This window comes from Macrobrachium nipponense, chromosome 8, assembly GCF_015104395.2.
Source record: "Macrobrachium nipponense isolate FS-2020 chromosome 8, ASM1510439v2, whole genome shotgun sequence".
NCBI lineage: Eukaryota > Metazoa > Arthropoda > Malacostraca > Decapoda > Palaemonidae > Macrobrachium > Macrobrachium nipponense.
The window spans coordinates 65340865-65358410 of NC_087203.1; the positions used below are offsets into that span (position 1 = coordinate 65340865).

The 17546-nt window shown below is 44.4% G+C and overlaps 1 protein-coding gene across 4 annotated transcripts in view; it reads left to right on the plus strand.

Annotated features, from left to right (window-relative positions):
- The window catches only part of LOC135222808 (uncharacterized), a 271962-nt gene that overhangs the window by 48162 nt on the left and 206254 nt on the right, over window positions 1-17546 (plus strand). For all 4 annotated transcript variants that reach the window (XM_064261110.1, XM_064261111.1, XM_064261112.1 and 1 more), the window contains 4 exons: window positions 1267-1383; window positions 1520-1672; window positions 1977-2123; window positions 2454-2636. In XM_064261110.1, coding sequence (XP_064117180.1) covers window positions 1267-1383; window positions 1520-1672; window positions 1977-2123; window positions 2454-2636 — 600 coding nt within the window. The remainder of the gene's footprint in view (window positions 1-1266; window positions 1384-1519; window positions 1673-1976; window positions 2124-2453; window positions 2637-17546) is intronic.

Here is a 17546-nt window from a genome sequence, read left to right on the forward strand (position 1 = left end):
AAATAGGATGGTATTTAACTCTGATAAATTTGAATCAATAAATTATGGAGACAGAGAAAGAAAGCTATATGCATATAAGGGACCTAATAATGAGACAATCACAAATAAGGAAGCAGTTAAAGACCTTGGTGTGATGATGAATAGGAACATGTTATGCAATGATCAAATAGCAACTCTGTTGGCAAAATGTAAAGCAAAAATGGGAATGTTGTTACGGCACTTCAAAACAAGAAAAGCTGAACACATGATTATGCTTTATAAAACATATGTTCGTAGTCCACTTGAATATTGCAATATGATATGGTACCCACACTATCAAAAGGATATTGCACAAATAGAGTACAAAGGTCCTTTACAGCTAGAATAGAAGAAGTTAAAGACCTTGACTACTGGGAAAGACTACAATTCTTAAAATTATATAGTCTAAAAAGGAGAAAAGAGAACGCTACATGATAATTCAGGCATGGAAACAGATAGAAGGAATAGCAGAAAATATCATGGAACTAAAATATCAGAAAGAGCAAGCAGAGGTAGATTAATAGTGCCCAAAACTATACCAGGAAAAATAAGGAAAGCACACAGGACATTAATCCACTACGCACCAGCATCGATAATGCAGCGTCTATTCAATGCGATGCCAGCTCATCTGAGGAATATATCAGGAGTGAGCGTAGCTGTGTTTAAGAATAGCTCGACAAATATCTAAACTGCATCCCAGACCATCCAAGATTGGAAGATGCAAAATATACCGGAAGATGTACTAGCAACTCTCTGGTAGACATTAGAGGTGCCTCTCACACTGAGGGACCTGGGGCAACCCGAACAAGATGTAAGGTCTGTAAGGTCTGTAAGGCATACGACAGACAATTTTAGTCGACATTTAATATGTCCAATTGGCGTTAAAGGTTAATACATAAGTTTTTCACCTCTTTTAAGAACAAATCCTCCGAGCAAGCCCTATGAATCTAAAAGTGGGATTACTTAAATACATTTAGATGGAATACTTATCATTTAAGGTCTACATTTTTTTGACACACATGCATACACTTAAATTCAATAAATTCAGCAACACTAGAAAATAGTTTACTATACCTTTTATGGTTTTTATTTTAAATTTTAAAATATTATAATGCACAATTATGTATCTTGAAAAATTGTTTTTCGTACAACTTTATGCTAATCAAAAGATTCTGTATGAACCATTATGGCCAAAAATTTCTAGTTTTTTTTTTTTTTCAAAAATATAATGAATTCCAATACTTTCAGGTGTTCAATGTTTCCTTAGCAGATATGAACTTTGGATCTTATATTCCCATGGCCGATCGAAAGATTCTTGCCATGTTCGAGTTGCTGACTCGAAGACTTGATCAAATGGAACATGGGGTAAGATAAAAAATAACTGTGGTACATTTATAACTTGACAAATATCTCAGACGGGGTAACTATGATTCCTACATTTATTATTTGCAGTTATTGTTATCTAACAGCCTCCAGCTTACAACATTCTGCTATTCTGTAGGTCCACGGAATTGCCAACTCTCTTAGAGATTTGACTGATGGAATGCAAGATATGGTTCGATGGGAAATTGCCCTTGATACAATGGAAGAGTACATGCGACCCATACACACACTCTATAAGCGATTCCTTCTCTACCAGGAACTTAAAGATAAGGTAAGCTCTTACAGTATTTTCTCCTAAATAAATTATCACGAACATTTGATGAAGCAAAACTGATATCCATAATCAAGGCGATATTAAATCCTTTAAAATTGCATTTGTAAAACATCAGCTGAAATTTTATTCAGCACAAGGAACTTTTAGGACATTTTTGTGGAACAGGGCCTCACTGTTAAGTTTTATATATGATTGTGCACATAGAAGGTAAATGTTTTAAGTTTCTTAAAATATTTTCCTAATGGGGGTTTCTCTTATTTTAATTATGCTGTATATGGAAAGAAAAATAATATCTTTCCAGATTGAAGACCACACCTTAATGGATTTTGCAAACCAGGTAGTTTCTCATGATACTCATTCCATTATGTCCCTCATGGCACATCTGCATAGTATGGCAGCACCTGATGCATCCCTTCGCAGTGGGTCTCCAGTTCGCAGTTCTTCTGATGTAATTTACTAAGGTTTTCATTTTGTTTTAGCTTTAAGACATTACAAATTTAGAGTGAATATATGTAAATAAATTTTACTGATACTGTTTAGATATGATATTTTTGAAGAAATATAATTAAGGTAACTGTTAATTGGAGGATCGGCTATACTTCACACAAAAATGTAAGAGACACTATCAGACATATTTTACTAAAAAGTTACACTGATGACTCTTAATTGAATTGCCTTCTTTTGTGCTTGAGGTCATGTGGAAGGAAATTAACAGAAACATGACGAGCAACATAAAAAAAAAGCTTTATAATATTTCAAAAATTACTTTTTTCAACAGGCTCTATCAAGCTTGAATAATCCCAAAGATGTTTACTTTGTACCAAAAAAAGTAACCCAGAAAGTATCAAGAACACTTGAACTCAAAGAAAAACGAATAAATGGTTCTAGAAGAACTGATGAAAAGATGGGGCAGTTCTTATTCAGACCCAGTTTGTTTGAAATGTTACACCAAGCCATAAAGGTGAGTCTAGTAATGGAGGGTGGAGATCAATAAAATTTAGCATTCATTTTCTGTGACAGAGGTTGAGAAATAAAAGTATTAAGAAAAATTAAATGTTAAAGAGAAGAAAGTGAGGATAGTACCCAGAATCTAATTTTGTTTATAAAATATTGGCTTTGCATTAAAATACATAAGGCTGTGGGTATCTAGTTTACAAAGAAAGGTAATTTAACTTCAAGGTCTTCTCTGCTAGATAATAGTAATTTTTCTCAATCTCATCACTTTCAGCTCTTATGTAAGCTGGGTATCAGAAATCCCTTACTCTATTCAAATTGTAATCCTATTTACACACTATTACAGTTGCTGCACAATATTATATTCACTCTTACACCACATATGCAGTACTCACTTGGTCATATTCTCTTTACCACCATCTCTCTTCCTTCCTTACCAGTCATTCTTGGTTTTTGTATACTGTATAATGATATTCAGTCATCTGCTTTCCATTTCTCTCTTGTATCTCTTAAAAATCATCTGATTTTGCTCTTAATATTAAATCCAGTCTATAGTAATTCTTTTTAATTTCCCTTTGAGAATCTTGGTGGCTTCTTTAATTATTTCTGGACTCGACCTGTGTCGCCCGGTGAAATGTCCCTATAGCACTCATTTCTAGGTATAAATAAATGCTAAATATACCATAGAAAAAAGCCATACGGAATGCTGGAGTTACTACCTCCAGCTCGCTCACCCTCATAGAGTGTCGGTATAGCACAGGGGCGAGTGGAAGCCACTACCACAGATGCTTTGCCAATTAGAAGTCTCCTCTCTCAAAATCCCCCTCTAGAGAGGTGCCGTTACAACGTCTACCTTCCGCTCGCTACTACTACCGCTGCCAGAAACCCTCATTCCTGAAATAGCACTCTCGTGTCTGCACGCGCCGTTTTCGCTGTCTCCAGGAAGTGTTTTCTGCTTCGGAAGCATCATGCCTTCCCTTGATCAAGAAGCTTCTTCATCTAAGTTGAGTATTCCATTTATCGTTTTTGAACACGTTGGGGCAACGATGCATCCATTTTTGGCCCGTATTTTAAGTCTCTTGTTCTTGGGAGCCGGGTATGACGCTCTTATGTTCTGCCATTTTGGATGCATGGTTGGCGGCGTGCGTGATTATATCCATTTTTATCTTGCGGTGTATTTTATTCACCGTTCAGCACTTCACTGTATAGGCTACTGTTTTCGTATTCCTTATCGTCATTCTCGCTCCTTACGAATACTGAGAGCCTTGTTTTTACGGTTTTATCCTTACGTTTTTAGCCTATTATAGGGCCCGTCTTGCTCCTGACGTATACTGAGGCTTTGTTTTTTATGGTTTGATCTTATGTTATTAGCCTATTATAGGGTCTTTTTCGTTATCATCAGTCCCTCAGGAGCGCGTTGGTTCCCTTTCGTGCATACGGTGATATGCTTCATGACGTTATGTGCGAGTATTGTGTTTTTGGCATCCTAGGCTAGCCTAGCGGTACGCCAGTTTATTTTTAGAGGTGAAGATTCCTCATTCATTCGCGGTACTCATGCATGTATATTTCTAGTTTAGTTTTCGAATATAGTCTTGTATTGCTATTTGATGAGGTTGGAAGTTCTTAACGATGCCCTTCCCTGGCCTATCCGACCAGACCTAGGCTAGGTTTTGGAGGGTAGGCTAGGCGGACTGAGTATATCCCTCCACCCTTAGTGGCTCCTTGTACCGCCAACCCGACCAGGCAGATATGTTTGCTTGGAGGGTGGCCCAGGACTAGAGAGTTTCTCTCTTGTTACGTATGTAGGGGCTAGGCCTGTCTCACCTGACCAGATCGGTAGATTCAATTTTGGAGGGTTGAGTTAGGTTCTAGGCGTCCTCTTCATGACATCCTTATAGGAGCCATCCTAGCCTACCTGACCGGATCTGTACCGATTTCGGAGGGTTGCCCTGGGATCTTAGCTGGGTGCAGTTTTCTCCCCCCCCTTTTTTCGTCAGTACTTCCAATAATTCCTCATCAATTATTTTATGATTATTTTATGAATTATTTTTGTTGAGTGTAGCCTGGGTCATTGCCTCCTTTAGGGTGTCAGTTGGCCTACTGTCTTCTGCCCCCTTTAGTAGTAGGCTAGTTAATGGCTTCTCGAGAAGTGGTATTCACTGATCGGTTGCTGTGGCCAGACGATCAAGACTCGTCCACTCTCCTCCAGACACTCCCCCCCCCCTCGTCCCGGACTCGTTCCAGCGCTGCTTTGTTAGTTTGCTGCCCAAGTAATCCTACCGATTAACAACAGCTAGAGGGTAGAGCACGGTCCTGGGGATTAGTCGGAGGAGATTGGGGGATTAGTAGATTATGTAATCTCTGTTGGTATGTCTCCGGGCCTGTGTTTTTTCTTGCGAGGTGTGGTCTACCATCACACCTGCCAGGAGGCTATACACCGGAATTTACGTACCGCTGTTCCACCGCTCTGTTTTCCGTACTTCTCTAGTGTTATCGCTGCTTCCCCACTCCAGTGGGGGCGGAACTAGGCTTAGAGATGCGTTTCTAATTACTTGGAACTGCTACTCTTCTCCGGTGTGATCAAACTCAGGCCTAGGTTTTACCTATTTTCCCTGTTCTGCTCGTATCAGGCCAACCCCGCCAGTTATAGCTATTGTGATTCCGGAGTAGGCAGAGACATTCAGAGCTTAATATTAAGAAAATTTATTATGTAGCTTCTGTTGGTATGTCTCCGGGCCTGTGTTTATTCCGGCGAAGTGTGGTCTACCATCACATGCGCCAGGATGTATACACCGGAGTACTACGTACCGTTGTTCCCGCCGCTCTGTTTTCCGTCTTCTATGTTATCACTGCTGCCCACTCCGGTGGGGGCGGAACTGGGCTCAGAGAATGCGCCTCCAATTGGTTGGGTATTGCTACTCTACTCCGGTGCGATCAGACTCAGGCTTAGGTTTTACCTTGTTTCCCTGTTCTGCGCGTATCAGGCCCACTCCGCCGGTTATAGCTTTGGCGATACCCAAAGTATGGATTCCGGAGCACGGAGCAGGCGGAGACATCCAGAGCTTTATTAATAACAAGTAAGTTGAAGATTATAGTCGATATTACCTTTAGCTGGTTAAGTAACTAGTTTAAGTGTACTCATACCACCGAAATTAACGCCGGCGGCATTATTTGACGATACTCATGTATCTTTCCAACTTACAGATGGTTCGCTGCCAGGAGGTGGGGTGCCCAGCCGTCCTGTATAAACCGTATGGGCATGAGGTCTGCCGGTCTCATGCCAGCTGCACCATCCACCTGGAGGGACGCATGGTCTGGCACCCGGAAGCCTGCATGGTGTGTTACAACCTTGTTCGGAACGTAACAGATGAGTTGGTAGGTAGCATCCTCGCCTCATTATTACTCTGAATTCTATGTTACACATATCGGTTGCGAATAGTCAAACTAGATAACGAGGAAAAGTCCCCGACACTGGGGAACCTGATTTGGTTATCTCTTACAGGTTGATCTGGCACTCAAGGCCTCCTCGATGTCGACCCTTAAGGCCTGCTGTCGGAGGAGATGTGCTCCCTCCTCTACCCGAACGCCAAGGTTTCGGCAGCAGTACCGGTGGAAGTAGCGGCTCCCATCATAGAGCGGGTCCGCCAAGAGACCCAAGCCCTCCCGGAGGACCAAGAGGGCTTGTGCTATGACATGACGGAGGAGGTGGCGGCCATCAGCCTGCATCAGGAGCCCATGGCCATCGAGGACCAGGATGAAGGTAGGGAGGTAAGAGAGGCAAGTAGTCGTGGGGCTAACGTTCTCTCCTTTAGCCCAACTCCTTCTTCTTCTTCTTCTTTTCAGGGCTCCCCTGGGAAGTCCACGACCCTTTGGAATAGGTCAGGCTCGGTAATCCCCAAGGTGAAAACCTTGAAGACGAAGTCTCTGCCGAAGGTGGTTAGACCAGCCAAGCCCTCCCTGGCAGGCTCCGCCAGGTCGTCATTGGCCCCCAAGCCTTCGATTTCCTCGGCCAAAGCTACTCCCCCAACCAAGGGGTCGAGAGCTAAGTCTTCTAAAGTCAGACCAACGGAGTCCGGCTTCGACCAGGAGGCTTTTGCCACTTCTCATGCAGAAGATGAGCGAAGTAGTGAACTCGAGACTTCAATCGATGTCCACTCAACTCGCCTCGGGTCTAGAGACATCCGGACAGTCCATCATGTCTCTGACCCAAGGATTACAAGCCCAGGAGGAATTGGTGACCGGATTTCTCCAGTCCAGAAGCACACCGCAGTCCTTTGCGGTGCTGGAAACATCCAAGATCCCACCATTCGAGAATAGCAACCCATGGTGGTTGGCTCGACATGCTCCATTTTCAGAGGGCAGGCTCACAATTGAGGGTTGCGGAACCCGACCCGTGGAAGACTATTAGTTCTTCCCGCCGGGCCTACAATTCCCCTTCCCAGGCTATGCTAGACTAGCCGAGGAAGCGTTGGTCAGGGTAGACAAGGTCCTGAAAGAGAGTTATCTACCCTAGAGATCAGGCTCAGTCGGCATGGGTCCGCACCCTTACGGAATGGGAGTGCGTCAACACCAAGTTGACGTCCCACAAAGGCTGCTATACCATGTTCGTAGCGCCGGATAGCGTCCCAACTCCTTGCACATCAAAGATCGCAGAATTGACACTGCAAGTCGGAATGGAGGACAAACCCATGCCTCAGCTAAAAGAGACAGAGGCTACCTCTTTGCTCTTTCCCAGAGATCTGGAGTGTTGGGCTGGCGCTCCGGCAACGTTCACGGTAGGCAAACTTGACCCGGAGTGTGCCTCCACACAATTCAGTGAACGTTTGCCTAGAATTCCAGATACCATGATTAAGGCAGAATTCGAAGCAAGATGTAGGCTGAGCAGGTCAATTAATTCAGTCACCACTGCAGAGTTGACAGCTTCTGTCTTTGCAGAGGAGCCTGTATGATTTTATAGTGGCTAGACGAGCCTGCAGGAAGCATGTCTTTGCTGATGCCTCCATCAGGCATGAGCCTAACAAGCTCATAAAGGCATCGATCTGGGGGGCCAACCTCTTTCCTGAGGACGTGGTTAACAGCGTCCTCAGCAAGGCGGCTAGGGCTAACCAGAACCTTCGTGTCCGCTGGGGACTTCCCTTCAAAAGGAAGTTCGAGACCCCCGGACCACAATCCAAAAGTAGGAAGAGGCCTAGGAAGTATCAGCCTTTCCAGACCTCTCAGTCTCAAGCAGTGGTACAGGCAGTTCCTGTCTCCCAGATGAGCAAGCCTTCGACGTCTAAGGCACAACCACAACAGCAGTTTGTTCTGCTGCAGAGTCAACCGACTCAACAGCCTTCGAGTTCGGCTGCCCTGGTGACTTCCCCTGCCTTCAGCGCCTCCTTTGAAACACAGGGGGCGTTTAGAGGCTATAATAGGCATGCAAGGGGTAGCAGAGCCAGAGGTGCTTATCGGCAGAGAGCTGGCTCTAGAGGCAGAGGCTTCAGAGGAGGCAGAGGAAGTAAGACCTCAACCAGTCAATGAGTCTCTGCAGGTAGGTGGGAGACTGTACCTCTCCCGGGACCATTGGACCTTCAGTACGTGGGCCCACAGTATTGTAATCGAAAGGTCTGGGGTGGAGATGAAAGAAAGGGCCTCCTCCACTAGTCAGTTTCCATCAGATTCCAACGACAGACCTCCTAGACTAATCTAAAGACCTTCTTCAAAAGAAGGCAATAAAGAAAGTCAGTCACCTGAAATTTCAAGGACGTTTGTTCAGTATACCGAAGAAGGACTCGGACAAACGAAGAGTGATTCTGGACTTGTCCCATCTCAACTCATACATTCAATGCCACAAGTCCCGCATGCTAACCGTCTCGCAGGTGCGGACCTTACTTCCCCATGGGGTCGTCACCACCTCTATCGATCTTACAGACGCTTACTATCATGTACCGATAGCAAGAAACTTCTCTCCATACCTAGGCTTCAAACTAGGAAAACAAGCTTACTCGTTCAGAGTCATGCCATTCGGGCTCAACATGCGCCCAGAATATTCACCAAACTAGGAGAGACAGTAGTGCAGGAACTAAGAGCTCAGGGGGTGATGTTAGTAGCTTACCTAGACGACTGGCTCATTTGGGCAACCGACGACGAGGAATGTCGCAAGGCAACAGCCAAAGTAATAAAATTCGTAGACTACCTGGGTTTCCAGATAAACAAGGAAAAGTCCCGTCTCACAAACTATCTCTTCCGCCAAAGAAGTGCAGAGAAATAGCGAAAGCTACGAGACAATTCCTCAAGAACAAATGGGCTTCTCGTCGTACCCAAGAGAGAATCTTAGGTTCACTTCAGTTTGCTTCAATAACAGATGTTCTGTTGAAAGCCAGACTGAAGGATATCAATCGGGTTTGGTGGAAAAGAGCCAACAACAAGTTCAGAGACAAAATCTCCTTGATTCCGCCAATATTAAGGAAAAGACTCCGCCCATGGACGGAAGTCTGGAGTCTTTCCAAATCAGTGCCACTACAATTTCCCCCGCCGTCTCTGATAGTCCACACGGACGCCTCTCTGAGCGGATTGGGGGCCTACTCTCAGTACAAGAAGGTTCAAGGAACATGGTCAACAACATTCCGCCAGTTCCACATCAACGTACTAGAGGCAATGGCCATTTTTCTGACCTTGAAACAACTAGCTCCGGCCAGGAACATTCATATCAGACTAGTCTCGGACAGCGCAGTGATAGTTTATTACATAAACAGAGGAGGCTCCAAGTCGAACCAAATAAATCATGTGATGATTGCCATTTTTTCGTTGGCAATGAAACATCATTGGCACCTGTCAGCTACTCACCTGGCAGGAGTATGGAATGCCATTGCAGACTCACTATCCAGAACAACTCCGCTGGAGTCGGAGTGGTCCTTGGACACAAAATCATTCCATTGGATTTGCCAACAAATCCCGGGCCTTCAGGTAGACCTGTTCACCACGGAGTCCAATCACAAACTTCTGTGTTATGTGGCTCCCAATCTGGATCCTCTGGCTCACGCCACAGATGCGATGTCCATAGACTGGAACAATTGGCAGAAGATTTACCTATTTCTGCCAATAAACCTCTTACTGAAAGTTCTACACAAACTCAGATCTTTCAGAGGATAGATAGCATTGGTAGCACCCAAGTGGCCGAAGAGCAATTGGTTTCTTCTTCTACTAGAGTTGAAACTCCTTCCCAGACGGATGCAACCCAAAACTGACTCAAATAGTACAAACTCGGACTGTGTCAGCTTCCTCAAGAATTCTGAATGCCCTAACTTTATGGACTTCATGAAGTTTGCGGCACAGAAGGATGCTAGTATTGACCCACTAAACACCCTGTTCCTGGAGTCAGACAAAAGAGAATCAACACTCAGGCAGTATGATTCGGCAGTAAGGAAGCTAGCCATCTTTGTAAAAGAATCAGAGGTCCAGAAGATGACTACAAATCTGACAATTTCATTTTTTAGAACTCTGTTCGAAAAAGGCGTAGCTGCTAGTACCATTACTACGACTAAATCTGCCTTGAGGAAGATATTTCAGTTTGGCTTTAATGTTGATTTAACAGATTCGTACTTCTCGTCTATCCCTAGAGCATGTGCTCGTCTGAGACCCGTAGACTGCCCTCACACGGTCTCCTGGTTTTTGAATGACGTACTCAGGTTGGCTTCAGATACTGATAACAAATCATGCTCAGGAAAACATTATTTTTAATGAGTCTGGCCTCAGGCGCCAGAATATCGGAACTGTCGGCTCTCTCTAGAGAACCAAATCATATTGATTTCCTCCCGTCAGGAGAAGTTCTGCTCTCTCCAGATCGGAAATTCTTAGCAAAGAATGAAGACCCACAAAACAGGTGGTCTCCACGGAAGATTGTCCCTCTTCCACAGGACCCATCATTATGTCCTATTACTACATTAAAATCTTATCTGGGCAGAACTTCTAAAAAGTCTTCAGGTCCTCTTTTTATTAGAGAGAAAGGTGGAACCATTTCCTTGAAGGCAATCAGACAACAAATTCTTTATTTTATTAAACAAGCCAATCTGGATTCAGTTTCTTTTATCCATGATATCCAGGCAGTGGCTACCTCAGTTAATTATTTTCATCATATGAACTTCGGGATCTTAAAAAATATACGGGTTGGAAATCCCCGACAGTATTTAAACACCACTATCTGAAAAATCTAGAGGCCCTTAAATATTCGGCAGTGGCTGCAGGGAACATTGTCTCCCCTGATACAGCCTAGTTATGTAACTCTATATCTGTATTTTATTATTTTGCTATTAATTATCTTTTGGTACTCACTCTCACCTACCTGCCTTGCTTGTAATCCCTGCCTTTCTGCCTTTTGTTCCGGAATGGATTGCTCATCAACCCACTCCTGTACATGTACATAGTTCATTATTATATTTGTTTTTATATTCATTACCTGTTGCTTTTTCCCAGGATAGTATGGATTTGGTCATATTAGGTGCCTTTTACCATTTGTAATTTGTTATTCTTACCTTGGTTATTTAAACAATAATTTTAAGAAAATTTTTATTTTCCTTTCATATAAATTTTTAGTTTACCAAGCTTGTATGGCCAATTCTCTGCTACTATTTCACCGGCCGACACAGGTCGAGCCCAGAAAAGGGATTTTGACAAAGGAAAAATCTATTTCTGGGGGAAGACCTGTGTCGCCCAGTGAACCCATCCCTCTCTTTTCCTTTTCCCCACCCCTTAGCTGGCCCAAGCTTGGGTGCGTATTTCAGGAATGAGAGTTTCTGGCAGAGGTAGTAGTAGCGAGCGGAAGGTAGACGTTGTAACGACACCTCTCTAGAGGGGGATTTTGAGAGAGGAGACTTCTAATTGGCAAAGCATCTGTGGTAGTGGCTTCCACTCGCCCCTGTGCTATACCGACACTCTATGAGGGTGAGCGAGCTGAAGGTAGTAACTCCAGGATTCCATATGGCTTTTTTCTCTGGTATATATAACATTTGTTTATACCTAGAAATGAGTGCTATAGGGACATTTCACTGGGCGACACAGGTCTTCCCCCAGAAATAGATTTTTCCTTTGTCAAAATCCCTTTATTAGGAACAGTAAAGGGCTAATTCTTTACCTTTAATGGACACCAACCTTATCTCAGTTTTTCGGATATATCATACCTAACTGTTGTTCTTCTAGATTGGTTATTATATACAATAGTAATTTCTCACTGTGGTCTTGCTGTTAAACTCTGCTTAATAATGTACATCTAACTGCTTGTCTTGGCACTATCAAATTGCTCCTCAAGGTAAGTGCAAACATGAAAAAACTTATTTTTATGAAGGGTGTTTCAGCACTACAGTTATATCATTGTAAATATTGACTCTGTTGTCAATTTTCTAGCTATAAGGCCAACCTGACACTTGTTAAGTTTAGCAGTTTTCTGAACCTTTTTTTCCAACACCTTTTTCAGCTTTCATAGTGTGCTCCTATTTCACTACACCTGTAGTTTCCCTAATTTAGTGTATGTATCATCTTTTCGTTTTTTTATATTGCTGATGTAATATTCTTTACCCCCCTCTGGTCTCATCTCCTTTATGATACAGTATTTCCATGTGCATAATTGTGGTGAATTCCTCAATGACGTGCTCTCTAGTCAATTTTTGACAAATTGCATATTATTTCACTGTTGATTTTAAGGGTTCTATTGTACCAATATGACCAAAATACTTTTTTGATATTCTCCATCAGTTTAGCTTATTAAAAGGAAAAATGGTAAGAAAAAAAGGACATTAAATATGTTAAAAATCACAATTTTTGAAAGTAAATTGTATTTTTCCTAACTATACAAACCTGAGGTCCTTTACATAAGGAATTAGTATTCAGCGCCAGCTGGACTGGTCATAAGATTTACTAACAAGGTAGTTCGGCAGTAACTGCTTGTCCGATGGTTGGGAGCCCCGCTCGACTGGAGGTAAACATATCACTTTGCTTTAGGCCCCGGAACAGAGTGAGGGGTGGCATGAGGTGGGACTATATGTAAAGGACCTCGGGTTTGTGTAGTTAGGAAAAATACAATTTACTTTCAAAAATTGTGATTTGTTCCAACACGTAATACAAACCATCGGTCCTTTACATAAGGAAGACTCACTTATTGGTGGGAGGAATCTGAGTCTTGTGAACAGACTGGTGTTCGCCCAACCTGTGTTCCCTCCCTGGTCATAAGAGCAGAGGGAGGGAACCTAGCCTCTGTCCAACTGATCGGAGTGTGCACTGCAAGATCAGTGGTCAGGCCTCAGGACCGATTCATAAGAGGGAGGCAAGCGTACCTCTTATGAATAGCAAGCAAGAACTAGGTCCTGAGTAAGAAGCCAAATAAGTATTGGATGTGTTTCTTACTGATGTCCACTTCCCCCCTTGCTAGGGAAGGGACGGGTAAACGCTTCTATCCCTAATGAAAGGGATAGAATGGAGCTCGGTTATGTAGCTTACCTGCATCGTCATCCTGTCCAACGTTGTGACGACCGCTACCCCCTGCCCGCAGGGAGAGGGAAGAAAAGAGGGGGAAGAGGAGCCAGTCACTCTCTCATTCACTCTCTATTCATGCAGTATCACAAGGATGAGATGCTACCTTATCCTGTAAAGGAACTGGGAAGCCACCATGGGTCCAAAGACCTGTGGGCAATATCCTGAAGGTAGAAGGAGGTGAAGGTGGTCTGGTTGGACCACACCCCTGCCTTCAGCACCTCTGCAATGGACAAGTTCTTGTGGAATGCATAGGTTGGACCAATGCCTCTTGACTTTGTGGGCTCTTGTACGAAAGGTACTGGTGTCAGCACTCCTGTCTGAGTTGTACACTTTCCTGATTACCACACAAAGCCAGAACAAAGCAGTGTTCTTGGACATTTCTTCTTGGTCACCCTGGTGCTAGCAAAGGGGCGTCGACACTCAGGCCTGAGATGTCGAGTTTTCTTCAGGTAGTGCCGTAGCACCCTCAAAGAACAAGCAGCATCTCATCCTGATCATATCGGTGAAGTCTTCTAGGGAGGGGATCATGAAGGACTCGAACCTGGTGTCAGGGATCAAAGGGATCTGAGTCTTCGCTACGAAATCCGGGACAAAATCGAGCGTAACCGATCCCCATCCCCTCGAGTGTTTAACATTGAAGGAAGACTGTGAAGTTCTCCTACTCTCTTCGCTGATGCCAGGGCCAACAGAAAGATGGTCTTGAGTGTCAGATCTCTGTCTGACGACTCCCAGAGAGGCTTATAGGGTCTACGAGTCAAACTCCTTAAGACAAGAGTCACATCCCACCCCAGGGGCCTGAGTTCCCTGGGTGGGTAAGACCTCTCAAAGCTCCTCATTAGGAGAGATATTTCCCTGGAGGAGGAAATATCAACTCCTCGCAGTTTAAGGACTAGGGCCAGGGCAGTGCTGCATCCTTGACTGCAGAGACAGAGAGGAGCTTCTCTCGGCAAAGAAAAATGAGGAGATCCGCTACCTGCTGAAGAGTGGCTCTGAGCGAGTATACAGAGACCCCATCTACGACACCAACCACAGAAGACAGACCACTTTCCCTGGTATACTGCTGCAGAGGACTGTCTGAGGTATCCAGCCATCTCTGTTGCTGCTCTGCAAGAAAACCTCCCGCTTGCAGAGATGGTGGATAACCACCAGCCATGAAGACACAGGTAATGAACTGCCTGGTGGTACCGTTCTACATGCGGTTGACACAGCAGGTTGTGTTATGAGGGAATCTCTCACGGTGCCTCCGAGAGAAGAGCCAGCGGGTGCCACCAGAATCATCCTAAGATTGCTGGTGACCAGCACCCTGTGAATCAGGCAGAACAGGGGAAAGGCGTAGACTACGAGGTTGTCCACGGATGTTGGAACGCATCCTCTGCAGCTGCCCATGGGTCCAGCACAACTGAGGAGAAAACCTGAAGTTTTCTGTTGTGCCGGGTGGTGGACAGATCCACCACTGGACGCCCCCCCCACAGGTCGAAGAGCCTTTTTGCCTCGTCTGGGTGGAGAGACCATTCCGTCCCAATCACCTGATTCTGGCCTGAGCTTGTCTGCCACTACATTCTTTTTGCCTGGAATGTGTCTGGCTGACAGCTCTACCGAGTGAGCTACGGCCCACTCGTGCACCTGCATCGTCAACTGGTGCAACGGGAGGGACACTAGACCCCCCCCATCTGTTGACGTATGCCACTACCGTGGTGTTGTCGCTCATCAACACCACTGGGTGTCCCATCAGTCGTTCCCGGTACTCTTGGAGTGCGAGGAATGCAGCCTTGAGTTCCAGGAAGTTGATGTGAAGGTGCTTGTCGTGATGGTTCCACACTCCTGTAACCAGCAACTCTTCCAGGCGTGCGGCTATTAAGAGGTTACTGTTGTCTAGGCACCAGGCCAGGTCCTCACTTACTTCCTCCGTGAGAGGAACCAGGAAGGATGTGGATCCCATGCCTGTGAACAGCACTCCTTTAGTCTCACTGAAGAGATCGCAGGTAATGACACCCGTGAGGGACTAACTTCTGTAGTGACTGATCACGACTTGCCTCCCTGAACCTGCTAATTCGTGAGTCTGCAGGGAAGACTCATGCTGCTACAGATCGCTCAGCATGCCCAGGTACTTTATCCTTTGCTTGGGTTCGAGATCTGACTTCTCAGACATTTACCATGATCCCCAGATCGCGGCATAAGTCGAGGGGTCGATCTCTGTCATGTAGCAAATGCGAGCAGGAGCTCACCAGGACCGGCCAATCGTCAAGATAACTCTTCAGATGTATCCCGACTGAATGGGCCCAAGCCGACACCAGAGTGCCCTGAATTGGTACACCATCCCGTCGAGGATAAAGCGGAGGTACTTCCTGGAGGACTGGTTGTTGCGTATTTGAAATACGCATCCTTCAGGTCCACTGAAAGCAGGAAATCGTTCTCCCTGATGGAATCGAGCACTGAGCGTGTGTGATGGTAATTGCTTCATAGCAAAGGAAGATAAAGGAAAGGAAAACGCATTTTCGAGAAGTTCGGCAGCAAGGAGGCGTTAGCGCATTGTGTTGGAGGTGCCTGTTCTCATGATGGTCCTAGAATCGGCAGTAGTGTTGTGGAACTCGTCAGGCGCCGACGTGACGTGAGAAATGCCGCAATTTCTGATGCAATACCTCATCTAGATTCATCTAAGAAGTTCCTGTAATCTCGGGAGTCTGTGACGCTCGCTGTAGGCCCCACCCCCAGGATGCTGTATGAATACGACGGACCAAGTAGGAGAAAGCAGAGATCACCAGTTAGTCACAGAGAGATATCCTCAGTAAGAGCCACAGATCAGATTATCGGTGAGAGATCAGCAGCAGCAGCAGAGATCATCCGAGAGAAAAGGGGACCGACGAAGGATCAGAAGAAAAGTTGCTCGGGAGTTGGTTGGATTTTGGTCAAGCCATCTTCAGGAGTGGACGACCGAGTTATCTCGACGTTGAGCAGACTTCAAAGAAGAAAATGTCCTGCTAGAGGTTTTGGGGAGTTCCTGCCTGTCAAGTATCAAGAGTAGACATTATTTTCTGCAATACGGAGTCAAGAAGACGTCAGCAATCGCCATTCTCCTTTTGTGAAGTCATCGCTTCGAGTCACTAAACCGGCCAGCAAGTATATTTGAATTACTTCGCTGTTTCCCCAGTTCATACAGTGTAAGATTCTGGTTTTTTTTTATGTAAATAGGAGATACCATTCTGCATTTACCTTTGTTAGTAAGCTTGTAAATAAACCTTTGCTGTGTTGGTGTTTCTTTCTATATTCGTATCCCCAGTTTCAACTGTTGGTGTTGAAAATTTTTTTTATTTTGTTTATTTCATATCAAACCTGAAGCGGACCTCTCTCAGAGGCCGTAACATTGTGGCGACCTTTGGCCAGGATATTTCGACACCATAACAGATTGAAACAGGGAAAATATAGAAAGAGCCAGAATGAGTGAGATGGTGAAAGAGTTTATTGAGTCAGGCAAGCTCCTAGGTCTAGAGGGGAATGATATCCGTGAGTATGTTGAAAAGAAAGAAAGAGAAAAGTATGAGAGAGAGGAAAGAGCGGCTGAGAGAGAGGAAAGAGCAGCTGAGAGGGAAGTGCAGCAGCAAGAGAAGCAATGAAAATGCAGCAAGAGAAAGAGAGAAAAGCAATGAAAATGCAGCAAGAGAAAGGGAGAGAAGCAATGAAAATGCAGCAAGAGAAAGAGAGAAGCAATGAAAATGCAGCAAGAGAGAGAAATATTGGTAATGCAGCAGGAAGAGAGAAAGAGCGGAGGCATGAGCAGGAAGAAAGAGAAAAGGTACTTATGCATGAGCAGGAAGAGAGAAAGAAAGAGCGTATGCATGAGTTGGAAATTGCTTGGTTAAGGGAAAGTACTCATAACAGTCGGACAGGCGAAAACGAAAACGGAGCTGATAGTTTAGGTATGAGTACAGTGCTGAAATTAGTACCAAAGTTTGATGAGGAAGATGTTACGACATATTTCATGTGTTTTGAGAAGTTATTGGAACGAGTAGGTTCTCCTAAAGAAATGTGGACTTTATATTTGCAGTTAGTTTTGAATGGTATGGCGCTTACTGTGTATAGTTGCATGTCTAAGGAGGAATGTGATAATTACGATATCGTGAAAGAAACTGTTCTTAGCGCGTATAGGTTAGTACCGGAGGCATACCGTAAGAAATTTAGAAATTTGAGAAAGGATGAAAATATTACGTATGTAGAATACGGTAAGAAGTTAGAAAGCCTGTTTTTTGATTGGTTAACTTTTGCTAAGGTTGAGGATTTTGATAGTTTGAAGAACTTAGTGTTGTTAGGAAACTTCAAAGATAATGTATCCCCTGAGATTAAACTTTATATAGAAGATAGGCGAGAAGTATCTTTTGCAGGAGCAACTAGGCTAGCTGACGAATATAGTGTAACTCAT